Here is a 13410-nt window from a genome sequence, read left to right as displayed (position 1 = left end):
TATAATGATTAATTAAAAGTTTAAGAGATTTATATTCACAGTCAGATACGTACAAGAATAGAAGGTAAACGTTCTCAAATCAACGATAAACAAAAGATATCGCATGTGATTCAGTACAAATGCTTGTCTTTGGATTCAGTACACATTAATTTTCTACACGTTTCTTGCTCCTTTTCAGTGCTTACATGCATTTTCAAACATTTCAAATGAATTATAGACTATAGAGACTATTTTTGTGGCGTTCAAGTTAGGTATGAGATCCCAGAAAAGAATTGCTGGTCTTCATATACCTGGCTAATAATAAATACGGTATTTTTGTAAGCATCACATTCAATCTAATAAGCAACCCTTCCCCTTTTTTGAAGCCCCCATTTCCATTACCTCGAAGGAAATATTCATGCATTCTGGAAATCTGAAAACCTATGCTTTCTATATTTGAATTCTTTTGTACTTTTACTTTTTGCAACAATTTTGTGAAAATTTTGTCCAAATTTGGTCCTTATAAGCTGCCTTTTATTTTTTCCAATTATTCAAATACTCTGGTAGCTTATGTAGTCAAATATGATAAATTGTTACTTACACAGATTATCAGATTAAAGGCAAAAAGCAGGTACTTCAGACATTTCAAACCACAATTCAACTCCATCTTGAAAGTTCAGATTCTGAAAAATACAAAGACAACAAACTATGTACAAACTGATACCTTACAATGTTTATCTGTTAATTCTTGTAGACATTAATTATATAAGATTGTGTAATTCAAAATACTTTGTTTATGTCATATTATTTACAGTTTGCACTGACATGGACTCAATAACCATGCTTTCAAGTATTATCATTATCAGTGTATAATGTTAGCACAACATGCGCGGCGATTCTATTGTTACGTGAATAGTTTGATGGGGAAGCAACGTAGGATCATGACCCCACTTTTGGCGGGAACATATGAATGACTCGATTCTAATCAGCTGTTCAATCAAATTCGTTGACGATGACGGTAGAGAAAAAATTTGTGTTTTTAATAAAAAATATGCAACTGCCTGCGGGAATTAATAATATTCATTTAATTGAAAAACTGTAACAAGAGATCCCAGAGGGATCTTGGCGCCCACCAAAGATTGATCTATGTCTGACAAATGAAAGAGGGATCTTTTCTCTGCTTTTCAAACTTACAATTCTTTTTTCTGCTTTTCAAACTTTAAACTATCAAAATCCAAGATGGTGGTCGTAAAATGCAATAGGCAGAACTAGGGTCCTAGAGGAACCTACATATGATATTTGAGAACAATCCCTTCAATACTTTCTGAGAAATAGCGGTAACAAACTTTAACTATCAAAATCCAAGATGGCCACCGGTCGGCCATCTTGTTGACCGATCAGTCCCAAAATGCAATATGCACAACTAAGGTCCTAGGGGAACCTACATATGAAATTTGAGAAAGATCCCTTCAGTGCTTTCTGAGAAATAGCGGGTAACAAACTTTAACTATCAAAATCCAAGATGGCCACCGGTCTGCCATCTTGTTGACCGATCAGTCCCAAAATGCAATATGCACAACTGGGGTCCTAGGGGAACCTACATATGAAATTTGAGAAAGATCCCTTCAGTACTTTCTGAGAAATAGCGGTAACAAACTTTAACTATCAAAATCCAAGATGGCTACCTGGCGGCCATCTTGTTGACCATCAGTCCCAAAAATGCAATATGCACAACTGGGGTCCTAGGGGAACCTACATATGAAATTTGAGAAAGATCCCTTCAGTACTTTTTGAGAAATAGCGGTAACAAACTTTAACTATCAAAATCCAAGATGGCTACCTGGCGGCCATCTTGTTGACTGATCAGTCCCAAAATGCAATATGCACTACTAGGGTCCTAGGGGAACCTACATATGAAATTTGAGAAAGATCCCTTCAGCACTTTCTGAGAAATAGCCGTAACAAACTTTAACTATCAAAATCCAAGATGGCTGCTTGTCGGCCATCTTGTTGACCGATCAGTCCCAAAATGTAATATGCAGAACTAGGGTCCTAGAGGAACCTACATATGAAATTTGAGAACAATCCCTTCAATACTTTCTGAGAAATAGGGGTAACAAACTTTAACTATCAAAATCCAAGATGGCCACCGGTCGGCCATCTTGTTGACCGATCAGTCCCAAAATGCAATATGCACAACTAGGGTCCTAGGGGAACCTACATATGAAATTTGAGAAAGATCCCTTCAGTACTTTCTGAGAATTAGCGGTAACAAACTTTAACTATCAAAATCCAAGATGGCGGCTGGTCGGCCATCTTGTTGACCGATCAGTCCCAAAATGCAATATGCACAACTAGGGTCCTAGGGGAACCTACATATGAAATTTGAGAAAGATCCCTTCAGTGCTTTCTGAGAAATAGCGGTAACAAACTTTAACTATCAAAATCCAAGATGGCTACCTGGCAGCCATCTTGTTGACCGATCAGTCCCAAAATGCAATATGCACTACTAGGGTCCTAGGGGAACCTACATATGAAATTTGAGAAAGATCCCTTCAGTACTTTCTGAGAATTAGCCGTAACAAACTTTAACTATCAAAATCCAAGATGGCGGCTGGTCGGCCATCTTGTTGACCGATCAGTCCCAAAATGCAATATGCACAACTAGGGTCCTAGGGGAACCTACATATGAAATTTGAGAAAGATCCCTTCAGTGCTTTCTGAGAAATAGCGGTAACAAACTTTAACTATCAAAATCCAAGATGGCTACCTGGCGGCCATCTTGTTGACCGATCAGTCCCAAAATGCAATATGCACTACTAGGGTCCTAGGGGAACCTACATATGAAATTTGAGAAAGATCCCTTCAGTACTTTCTGAGAATTAGCCGTAACAAACTTTAACTATCAAAATCCAAGATGGCGGCTGGTCGGCCATCTTGTTGACCGATCAGTCCCAAAATGCAATATGCACAACTAGGGTCCTAGGGAACCTACATATAAAATTTGAGAAAGATCCCTTCAGTACTTTCTGAGAAATAGCGGTAACAAACTTTAACTATCAAAATCCAAGATGGCTGCCTGGCGGCCATCTTGTTGACCGATCAGTCCCAAAATACAATATGCACAACTAGGGTCCTAGGGGAACCTGCATATGAAATTTGAGAAAGATCCCTTCAGTACTTTTAGAGAAATAGCGGTAACAAGAATTGTTAACGGACGGACGGACGGACGGAAGGACGGACGGACGACGGACCACGGACGAAAGGCGATTTGAATAGCCCACCATCTGATGATGGTGGGCTAAAAATAAGGAATAAATGTTTATTTTGTTGAGGTTATGAGGGTATAATGATAATGGAGCCGTGTACATTTTATGTAACCTGGTTATATAATAACCTCAACAAAATAAACATCTATTCCTTAATTAGAGTCAGAGTCAATATTGTATATTATATTCTGTTTATGGAACCAAACATTGGCATTAATATTGTGTAGTCATAATTATCTGGACGTCCCCATTAGGATCAATGAATCACTGGCACCTGAGCAAGTTTCTGCTCTCACATGACACCTACAATTTAACATTGTTGGAGGAAAGAGGGGGGGTAATGCCAGTTTAGGAGCTAGCTGAGGAAATCCAGAGTACCCACAGAAAAACCATTGACCTGTGGTCAGTACCTGGCCCCGATTTCTCGAAACAAACTGAAGTCACACACTTAAGAAGAAAAACTTAAGTTTTGACTTAAGTCTGCATTTTTATTTCAAGAAATTGGGGCCTGATAAAAAACCCATCCACAACATATTCAAACTCAAAACCCACAGATGAAGGCTAGGCCAACAGTAATAAAGAAGTTTACTCAGGAATCGCAGCCCCTCCCTCCTCCAAGGCAGAACAATGTATCAAAATGTAATTATTTAAAGACTCTATATTACTTGTAAAATATTGACAAGATACCCATTTTGACTTTAAATACATCACCTTATAGAAATAATGATGCCTTTGTTTAAAAAAATCAATAAAACATTGTAATGTTGTTAATTGGCCAATCAGAGAATCATTATTTTTTGGCTAACTATTACTGAAACTTTTAAAAGTTAAAGGCAGAACAATCACCAGTAAAAAGGGGAGAGTTAGTATGTGACCTATATATCATAGCCTCCTATCACTTACACACTTTAACCCTAACTTCAAAGGTGAAATTTGAGTCGAAATACCAGCGACATGCATGAGTGAGCAGGGACATCCGATAACATCCGAAATTATACCAAGCATGTTGAGTATCTCATTCGGGTTTTTTTTTAAAATGTTTTACATTCTTTCATTCGTGTTACCATTAGAGCAAAATTTTTTTAGATTTATTTTGCTCCTGTCAACAACATTTTTTATTAATATATTATATTCATTCAAGCATGCATGGGTCTCCATCCAAACTGTCCAGATTGCAAATTTTTCTCTGTACTGTCGCTTGCCCAGTACTTATATTAGTTAGTTCCCTGATAATTCTGTCAGAATTGTAATTTTTTTTTTCCGGACTAAAGGCATACAGATTATTCAAGGGTCTAACGTAATAACATAATCATGTTCATTCATTCATGCATGGTCACGGCAAGCAGGTATATGTAAGTGGTAGATGCATGTGTATTTTTGAAGACTTGATCAACATTCATCTATTTATGTTGTTCGCCAAATTCCATACATTTTTAATATTCATATAATAAATATGACATATATATATATGTCCCTGGTAATGAAATAGACGGTCACAGATACATATAACATATATCTTAGTCTGATTTTTTTTGCTGTACTTTTTTGTACATGACAGGGACTCTGATACAATATAATAACAAGGAGCCGCAAAGCTTGGCATTATCACCCGCGCCCAGTTGTGTATGAAAGCTCAAACATAAAATAAATGAAGCTCATTGTAACTAAGAGTTTAAGATGAAAGATTCCCATTAGCAAAAGGCACAACTAGAGCACTAGCCTAACATGTACAGAAAGTTTCGTGTAGCCAAGTTGAACGGTTTTTGAGTTATAGCCTGAAATAGAAAGGAAACTTTAATAATATGGTATTTTTAAATAAGTTTCCATAGTAACAGAAAAAGTATCGAAAATGAAAGGTTCCCATTAGCAAAAGGCACAACTAGAGCACTAGCCTAACATGTACAGAAAGTTTCGTGTAGCCAAGTTGAATGGTTTTCGATTATAGCCCGGAATAGAAAGGAAACTTTAATAATATGGTATTTTTTAATAAATTTCCATGGTAACAGAAAAAGTATTGAAAATGGAAGGTTCCCATTAGAAAAAGGCACAACTAGAGCACTAGCCTAACATGTACAGAAAGTTTCGTGTAGCCAAATTGAACGGTTTTCGAGTTATAGCCCGGAATAGAAAGGAAACTTTAATAATATGGTATTTTTGAATAAGTTTCCATGGTAACAGAAAAAGTATCGAAAATGAAAGGTTCCCATTAGCAAAAGGCACAACTAGAGCACTAGCCTAACATGTACAGAAAGTTTCGTGTAGCCAAGTTGAACGGTTTTCGAGTTATAGCCCGAATAGAAAGGAAACTTTAATAATATGGTATTTTTGAATAAGTTTCCATGGTAACAGAAAAAGTATCGAAAATGAAAGGTTTCCATTAGCAAAAGGCACAACTAGAGCACTAGCCTAACATGTACAGAAAGTTTCGTGTAGCCAAGTTGAACGGTTTAGGAGTTATAGCCCGGAAACGATACTCGGACGGACGGACGGACGGACGACGGACGGACGGACGGACGGACGGACGGACGGACGGACGTACGCACGGACGGACAGACGGACGGACAGAGCCCAAATCAATATCCCCCGCAAACGCGTTTTGCGGGGGATAATTATACCAGTTGTTTCCTCCTTATAGACAAATTAGGTACACTAGATAGTGAGTCAGTGTGTGCGGGACTCGCCGAAACAAATCCTGGACTCATAATTTTCCTGTGGGACTCACCAAACTTTTGTGAACTCTCTATATTTCTTTGTGTGGGAACTCATTAAAATTTAACTCATTAAACATGACGTCATATTATAATGACGTCAAAGTAAGATTACGTCATAACATGGTACATAAAGATATTGTGAATGGTTCTGGTTCACAATATCTTTATGTACCATGTTATGACGTAATCTTACTTTGACGTATTCTTACTTTGATGTCATTGTACTATGACGTCATGTTTTACAAATAAAATAATTCAAACCCCTGAAGACCAGCAAGAGCCGAGAAAGCGCTAGGGCGGTAAAAACTGTTTTATAGTTGTGTTTTCTTTTTACTGTATGTATATTATTAGTTATATAGTCAGTTACTGACCCCCTATAAAAGCATAGATGGTCAGTAAGATTTATAGGGGGCGAGGGTGTAGCCCGAGCCTCCTATACTTCTTACTGACCCTCTATGCCTTTATAGGGGGTCAGTAACTGACTATATAACGAATTTATCGCATCGAGGACCATTTATTTGTTTCATTAGATCTTCGTTTCCTATTTGTTTTTCTCAAGAATCCGATATCAAACCTGAACCATGCTTGCGAAGTATACAACAATCACCGCATTTTTAAATATTTGGCCTACAATAGGCCTACGTATTTATTTACATGTATGTATTTCTTTCCAGAATCTGCAAATAACTGTATAAGGAACCTGAAGAACAATACTGAGTAATTCATAAATCAACAATAATTCGACATTCCTAGTGCACAATATAGGCCTACCTCAATGCGACATCAGACTTGGTGTATTGAAATCATCACAAACAAAAGTGACACAAACATCCATCCAACATTTATAGCGGAGACTCATGATCATCTCTGCATTCTCGCTGAGATAATCACTTAAATAATGCCGATAAATTAGCTGTAGAGTGAGGGTTGATAGATCTAAAGATACGAACCCCTCCATTTGTTTATGGTCGCAGTCAAGAAAACGCTTGAATCCTTACATTTGACTTTCACCGCGTCATCAACTTTCAAACTGGCATAGGGGAAGCAACTCGTATTTAAAAAATGCGTTTCATTTAATTTGAAGTATTAAAACGATTTTAAATGAATTTTACATAAAAGATAATAAATAAAATATATTTTTACGGTAAAGAAATGGTATATATTTAGTTGAAGAGAATGTGTTAAAATTTTGAAGCGAGGGCGACAGCCGCCATACTGCACCATAATAAAATTTACTGACCCCTATAAAGTGTTAGGGGTCACCACGTGACGGCTCTGCGCCAATCATTTGGGGACATTTCTGTCCGAGGTGCGATAAATATATATATATGTATGAGTAACACATTGTATTCAACCCTATAAGCGCCCCTCCTCCTTTTTTGAAGCCTTGATTTCAATTAACCAGTAATAAATAAAAAAACAAAACTGTATGTATAGATTTGCAATAATTTCGTATTATTAGCACCTTTTCATTTTTTGACTTTTTTAAATGCCCTGGGCGCTTATTGGGTCGAATATGATATACAAGTATCTCAACCGGTTGGTATCAATTCAAGGACGATGAAGCATCTAAGTGCTAATACACATGTATATATAACCTATATCTACGTATATACCAGGCCTATAGTCACAGAATCAGTTTGTGATCGAGGTACATCAGAGATATCCTCTCGCTGAATTAGAAAATATAAAGAAATAAATCTACAAAAGTGGCAGCTTCATTGACCTGAATACATGCCATAGCTTCTAATTCTTTTTAATTTATCTCTTTTCAAATTAATTTATGGCTTACTTTGTGCACCAAATTTAGTTCTATTGGTAAAAATATATAAGTACCCATCACTTTTTCGATTATTTTCAAAAGTCCTGGATTCTTATTGGGTTGAATACAGTATTATAAACGCCGATGTGGATACTAGACAGCAATAATCATCAAGACATACTCCTGACGTAGATTCTATACATCTCATTACATAACATCTATATATATCTACCTCATCTCTCTAGGTGTTGATAGATAATACACATTACATATATGCATTCTATCAGACAGAACTTCAAGGTAAACAATTTTTTTTATCAGGCCCATTTGATCTTTTATTTATGTCTTATATGCATTGAATATAAAAGCACAAGGAAAGATTTTGTGCAAACATGAAAAGTTTGTACATGTATACATATGTATAATCACTGTTTATGTATAAATTAAACATCTTTACAAGAAAAATCCATGGGAACTCATAAGGCCTTTCCACACAACTCATTGATTCACATGAGGTAGAGGCAATGCCACAAAAATCATTACTTCTCTGAAAAATGATTCTAAAATAGAAATTAAATCATAATTGTGAAAAAAAATTGAACTTTGTCTAAAGGGAAGCTTGTAAATCGTACCAACAAATTTAGATCTCTTTGATTGGACGTCAAAATAAAGCCAACAAATTTAGATCTCTTTGATTGGACGTCAAAATAAAGCCGCAATCTCTCATTTACAAATAAAGTTCAGAGATGGATCAGGTCTAAACTCATCTCTTCCCTTAAATATTTAAATGAACTGTTCCAGCCTTAACGTTAGGCCATTCCAATTTGATTTCTCGTTTGTCGAATTCCCCGCTCCTATATCCAGAAATGAAATAAATACAAAAAAATTTTGTTACTGCTCCTCATTTTTTTGTCCGGGAATGTGACGAACCCGGGCAAATTTTATAGGGTTTATTTTCACTAGTCACTATTATCTGGTCACTCAGATGTTTGAATTATTTGTGCATTGTCTCTTCAAACACGCAAGCGTCTTACAACAACATAAATGTCAAGTTTTTCCGCCACCACGTGCAAACAGAGTGATACTTAGATAGAGACTGAGGGACGCATGCTTTTTAATAGGACATGTCCCGATTTGTCTTAAAATTGATATATACCATGTATTGAAAGCCTTTTGTGCAATAGCATATTTTCAATAACTGCTCAAATTAATATTAGACTTCTTCTTTTTTACATCTTTGATACAGTTATGAGTGTTAAAAACACTGAAGAAAAGAGCAAAGCTCATATTTTTAACATATAAACTTGGTTATTACGTGTTATTTCAAGAAATAAACATAAAAGTCTGATTCAAAATCCTGTGAAAATATATTCGCTCGCTCCAATTTTTTCTGCTTTCAAAATATTTTTATAATAAAAAAAATTTCGCTCGCTCCCTTCTATTTTAAAATTCCAAAATCCAAAGAACAAGAATCATAATTGGAATGGCCTTAGAAGAGTCTAAACGTGTCATTAGGGGATGAGTTCAGTTCAAACACCTTTACCACTTATAATTAGTCACTCTGACAAAGGGTTAAAGCTTATATCACGCTGAATAGAAAGATTGCGGAACAGAGTGGGGGCGACATCTAAAGGAGTGCCACATACTTAGATGAAATGCAATGAATCACAAAATAGAGATGCGCCTCTTATGTAACTCTTTATATGTGTGGGTGGGGTTGACTGATTGGTTATTTTATGAACTAACAGCCAGGCTCATTTCAGGTCTATATTTTTTGGGAGGCTGTGGTATGTTTGTGTTGAGTGTGTAAATGTCTGTATATTTTATGAGGCTGTGGTATGTTTGTGGTGAGTGTGTGAATGTCTGTATATTTTGGGAGGCTGTGGTATGTTCCTGTTGTGTATGTGAATGTCTGTATATTTTGGGAGGCTGTGGTATGTTCCTGTTGTGTGAGTGAATGTCTGTATATTTTGGAAGGCTGTGGTATGTTAGTGTTGTGTGTGTGAATATCTGTATATTTTGGGAGGCTGTGGTATGTTTGTGTTGTGTGTGTGAATGTCTGTATATTTTGGGAGACTGTGGTATGTTTGTGTTGTGTGTGTGAATGTCTGTATATTTTGGGAGGCTGTGGTATGTTAGTGTTGTGTGTGTGAATATCTGTATGTTTTGGGAGGCTGTGGTATGTTAGTGTTGTGTGTGTGAATATCTGTATATTTTGGGAGGCTGTGGTATGTTTGTGTTGTGTGTGTGAATATCTGTATATTTTGGGAGGCTGTGGTATGTTTGTGTTGTGTGTGTGAATATCTGTATATTTTGGGAGGCTGTGGTATGTCGGTGTTGTGTGTGTGAATATCTGTATATTTTGGGGGGGGCTGTGGTTTGTTCCTGTAGTGTGTGTGAATGTCTGTATACTTTGGGAGACTGTGGTATGTGAGTGTTGTGTGTGTGAATATCTGTATTTTTTGGGAAACTGTGGTATGTTAGTGTTGTGTGCGTGATTGTCTGTATATTTTGGGAGGCTGTGGTATGTCTGTGTTGTGTGTGTGAATATCTGTATATTTTGGGGGGCTGTGGTTTGTTAGTGTTGTGTGTGTGAATGTCTGTATATTTTGGGAGACTGTGGTATGTTTGTGTTGATTGTGTGAATGTCTGTATATTTTGGGAGGCTGTGGTATGTTCGTGTTGTGTATGTGAATGTCTGTATACTTTGGGAGACTGTGGTATGTGAGTGTTGTGTGTGTGAATATCTGTATTTTTTGGGAGGCTGTGGTATGTTTGTGTTGTGTATGTGAATGTCTGCATTTTTTGGGAGGCTGTGTGGTATGTTCGTGTTGTGTATGTGAATGTCTGTATATTTTGGGAGACTGTGGTATGTGAGTGTAGTGTGCGTGATTGTCTGTATATTTTGGGAGGCTGTGGTATGTCTGTGTTGTGTGTGTGAATATCTGTATATTTTGGGGGGCTGTGGTTTGTTAGTGTTGTGTGTGTGAATGTCTGTATATTTTGGGAGACTGTGGTATGTTTGTGTTGAGTGTGTGAATGTCTGTATACTTTGGGAGACTGTGGTATGTTTGTGTTGTGTGTGTGAATGTCTGTATACTTTGGGAGACTGTGGTATGTTTGTGTTGAGTGTGTGAATATCTGTATATTTTGGGGGGCTGTGGTATGTTTGTGTTGTGTATGTGAATGTCTGTATATTTTGGGAGGCTGTGGTATGTTCGTGTTGTGTATGTGAATGTCTGTATACTTTGGGAGACTGTGGTATGTGAGTGTAGTGTGTGTGAATATCTGTATATTTTGGGAGGCTTTGGTATGTTTGTGTTGTGTGTGTGAATGTCTGTATACTTTCGGAGACTGTGTTATGTTTGTGTTGTGTGTGTGAATGTCTGTATACTTTGGGAGGCTGTGCTATGTTTGTGTTGAGTGTGTGAATGTCTGTATATTTTGGGAGACTGTGGTATGTTTGTGTTGTGTGTGTAAATGTCTGTATATTTTGGGAGGCTGTGGTATGTTTGTGTTGAGTGTGTGAATATCTGTATATTTTGGGGGGCTGTGGTATGTTTGTGTTGTGTATGTGAATGCCTGCATTTTTGGGAGGTTGTGGTATGTTCGTGTTGTGTATGTGAATGTCTGTATATTTTTGGAGACTGTGGTATGTGAGTGTTGTGTGTGTGAATATCTGTATATTTTGGGAGGCTGTGGTATGTTTGTGTTGTGTGTGTGTGAATATCTGTGTATATTTTGGGAGGCTGTGGTATGTTTGTGTTGTGTGTGTGAATGTCTGTATATTTTGGGAGGCTGTGGTATGTTTGTGTTGTGTGTGTGAATATCTGTATATTTTGGGAGGCTGTGGTATGTTTGTGTTGTGTGTGTGAATATCTGTATATTTTGGGAGGCTGTGGTATGTTTGTGTTGTGTGTGTGAATATCTGTATATTTTGGGAGGCTGTGGTATGTTAGTGTTGTGTGTGTGAATATCTGTATATTTTGGGAGGCTGTGGTATGTTAGTGTTGTGTGTGTGAATATCTGTATATTTTTGGAGGCTGTGGTATGTTTGTGTTGTGTGTGTGAATATCTGTATATTTTCGGAGGCTGTGGTATGTTAGTGTTGAGTGTGTGAATATCTGTATATTTTTGGAGGCTGTGGTATGTTTGTGTTGTGTGTGTGAATATCTGTATATTTTGGGAGGCTGTGGTATGTTTGTGTTGTGTGTGTGAATATCTGTATATTTTGGGAGGCTGTGGTATGTTTGTGTTGTGTGTGTGAATGTCTGTATATTTTGGGAGGCTGTGGTATGTTTGTGTTGTGTGTGTGAATATCTGTATATTTTGGGAGGCTGTGGTATGTTTGTGTTGTGTGTGTGAATGTCTGTATATTTTGGGAGGCTGTGGTATATTTGTGTTGTGTGAGTGAATATCTGTATATTTTGGGGGTGTGGTATGTTTGTGTTGTGTGAGTGAATATCTGTATATTTTGGGAGGCTGTGGTATGTTCCTGTTGTGTGTGTGTGTGAATATCTGTATATTTTGGGAGGTGTGGTATATGTTCCTGTTGTGTGTGTGTGAATATCTGTATATTTTGGGAGGCTGTGGTATGTTTGTGTTGTGTGTGTGAATATCTGTATATTTTGGGAGGCTGTGGTATGTTCCTGTGTTGTGTGTGTGAATATCTGTATATTTTGGGGGGCTGTGGTATGTTAGTGTTGAGTGTGTGAATATCTGTATATTTTTGGAGGCTGTGGTATGTTTGTGTTGTGTGTGTGAATATCTGTATATTTTGGGGGGCTGTGGTATGTTCCTGTTGTGTGTGTGTGAATATCTGTATATTTTCGGAGGCTGTGATTAGAATTATTAAAGCTTTCTTAATTACAGGGGCTCTATGATCTGTCTCCTGGCTAAGGCACTCTATAGTCTGCCTGGAATGGGAGGGTAGGGTGTTAGCCATTTCATCAAGGTACAAAAGAATAACTCAATGTTTTCTTTTCTTTCCCTCTAATACACTAAACATTTGAAAACATCACGTAATATACACATCTACATAAAATTAATTATAATAAAAGCTATAATTTTTCACAATCTTTTTCTAATTTCAAATGGCCATACAAAATGTCTTTGCAGCATTTTCAAAATGGAATTCAGTAACAAGTTATTTAGTGATATCTAAATGTATTGGGATTTTGTTCCTCATGGACTTTTTAAGAGAGCTTAGATTACAACAATTGTAAATTGACAATTGAACAAGCAGCCCATGGGTCTAATATAAGGTCACTCAAGTATTGGTAGACTGGCCGTCACAGGCCCTAATTATTAGTTGTTGATATAAGGCTTTCTCAGCAGAGTTCTTCACTAAGTTATCTCCCCCTAGTTTGAAACTAATTAAGGAATCAGAGAAAATAGTTTTAGTGATGTTTTTAATATTCTAGAGACTGGTGGCCAGTCTAAGCTATTGGTATAATACAACACATTAGAAGTACATGTATATGGTATAGAACTTGGACAATATATATTGTAAAAAAAGAAATCCATGGGGATGTTTTTCATTAATTTGCCACTTTACCATGCCAAACACAAGTAGATGGATAAAATAGAATACAAACACTGTTTATAACCAATATGACATACTTATACAATAACCCCGTTCAAAGTTCAATTTCCCTAGACATTTATAATCTATGAACCAAACTATTTT

The 13410-nt window shown here is 36.8% G+C and overlaps 1 protein-coding gene across 5 annotated transcripts in view; it reads right to left on the bottom strand.

The window, feature by feature from the left end:
• LOC138308397 (CD151 antigen-like) overlaps positions 1 to 13410 on the bottom strand; it is a 35734-nt gene that overhangs the window by 8764 nt on the left and 13560 nt on the right. For all 5 annotated transcript variants that reach the window (XM_069249367.1, XM_069249366.1, XM_069249368.1 and 2 more), the window contains exon 2: positions 581 to 662. In XM_069249367.1, the coding sequence (XP_069105468.1) occupies positions 581 to 646 (66 nt within the window). In that variant the 5' untranslated portion in view covers positions 647 to 662. The remainder of the gene's footprint in view (positions 1 to 580; positions 663 to 13410) is intronic.

The sequence above is a fragment of the Argopecten irradians genome, chromosome 15, assembly GCF_041381155.1.
Source record: "Argopecten irradians isolate NY chromosome 15, Ai_NY, whole genome shotgun sequence".
Classification (NCBI taxonomy): Eukaryota; Metazoa; Mollusca; class Bivalvia; order Pectinida; family Pectinidae; genus Argopecten; species Argopecten irradians.
Note: the sequence above shows the minus strand (reverse complement) of the source record. Positions and strands in the feature narration are given on the sequence as shown.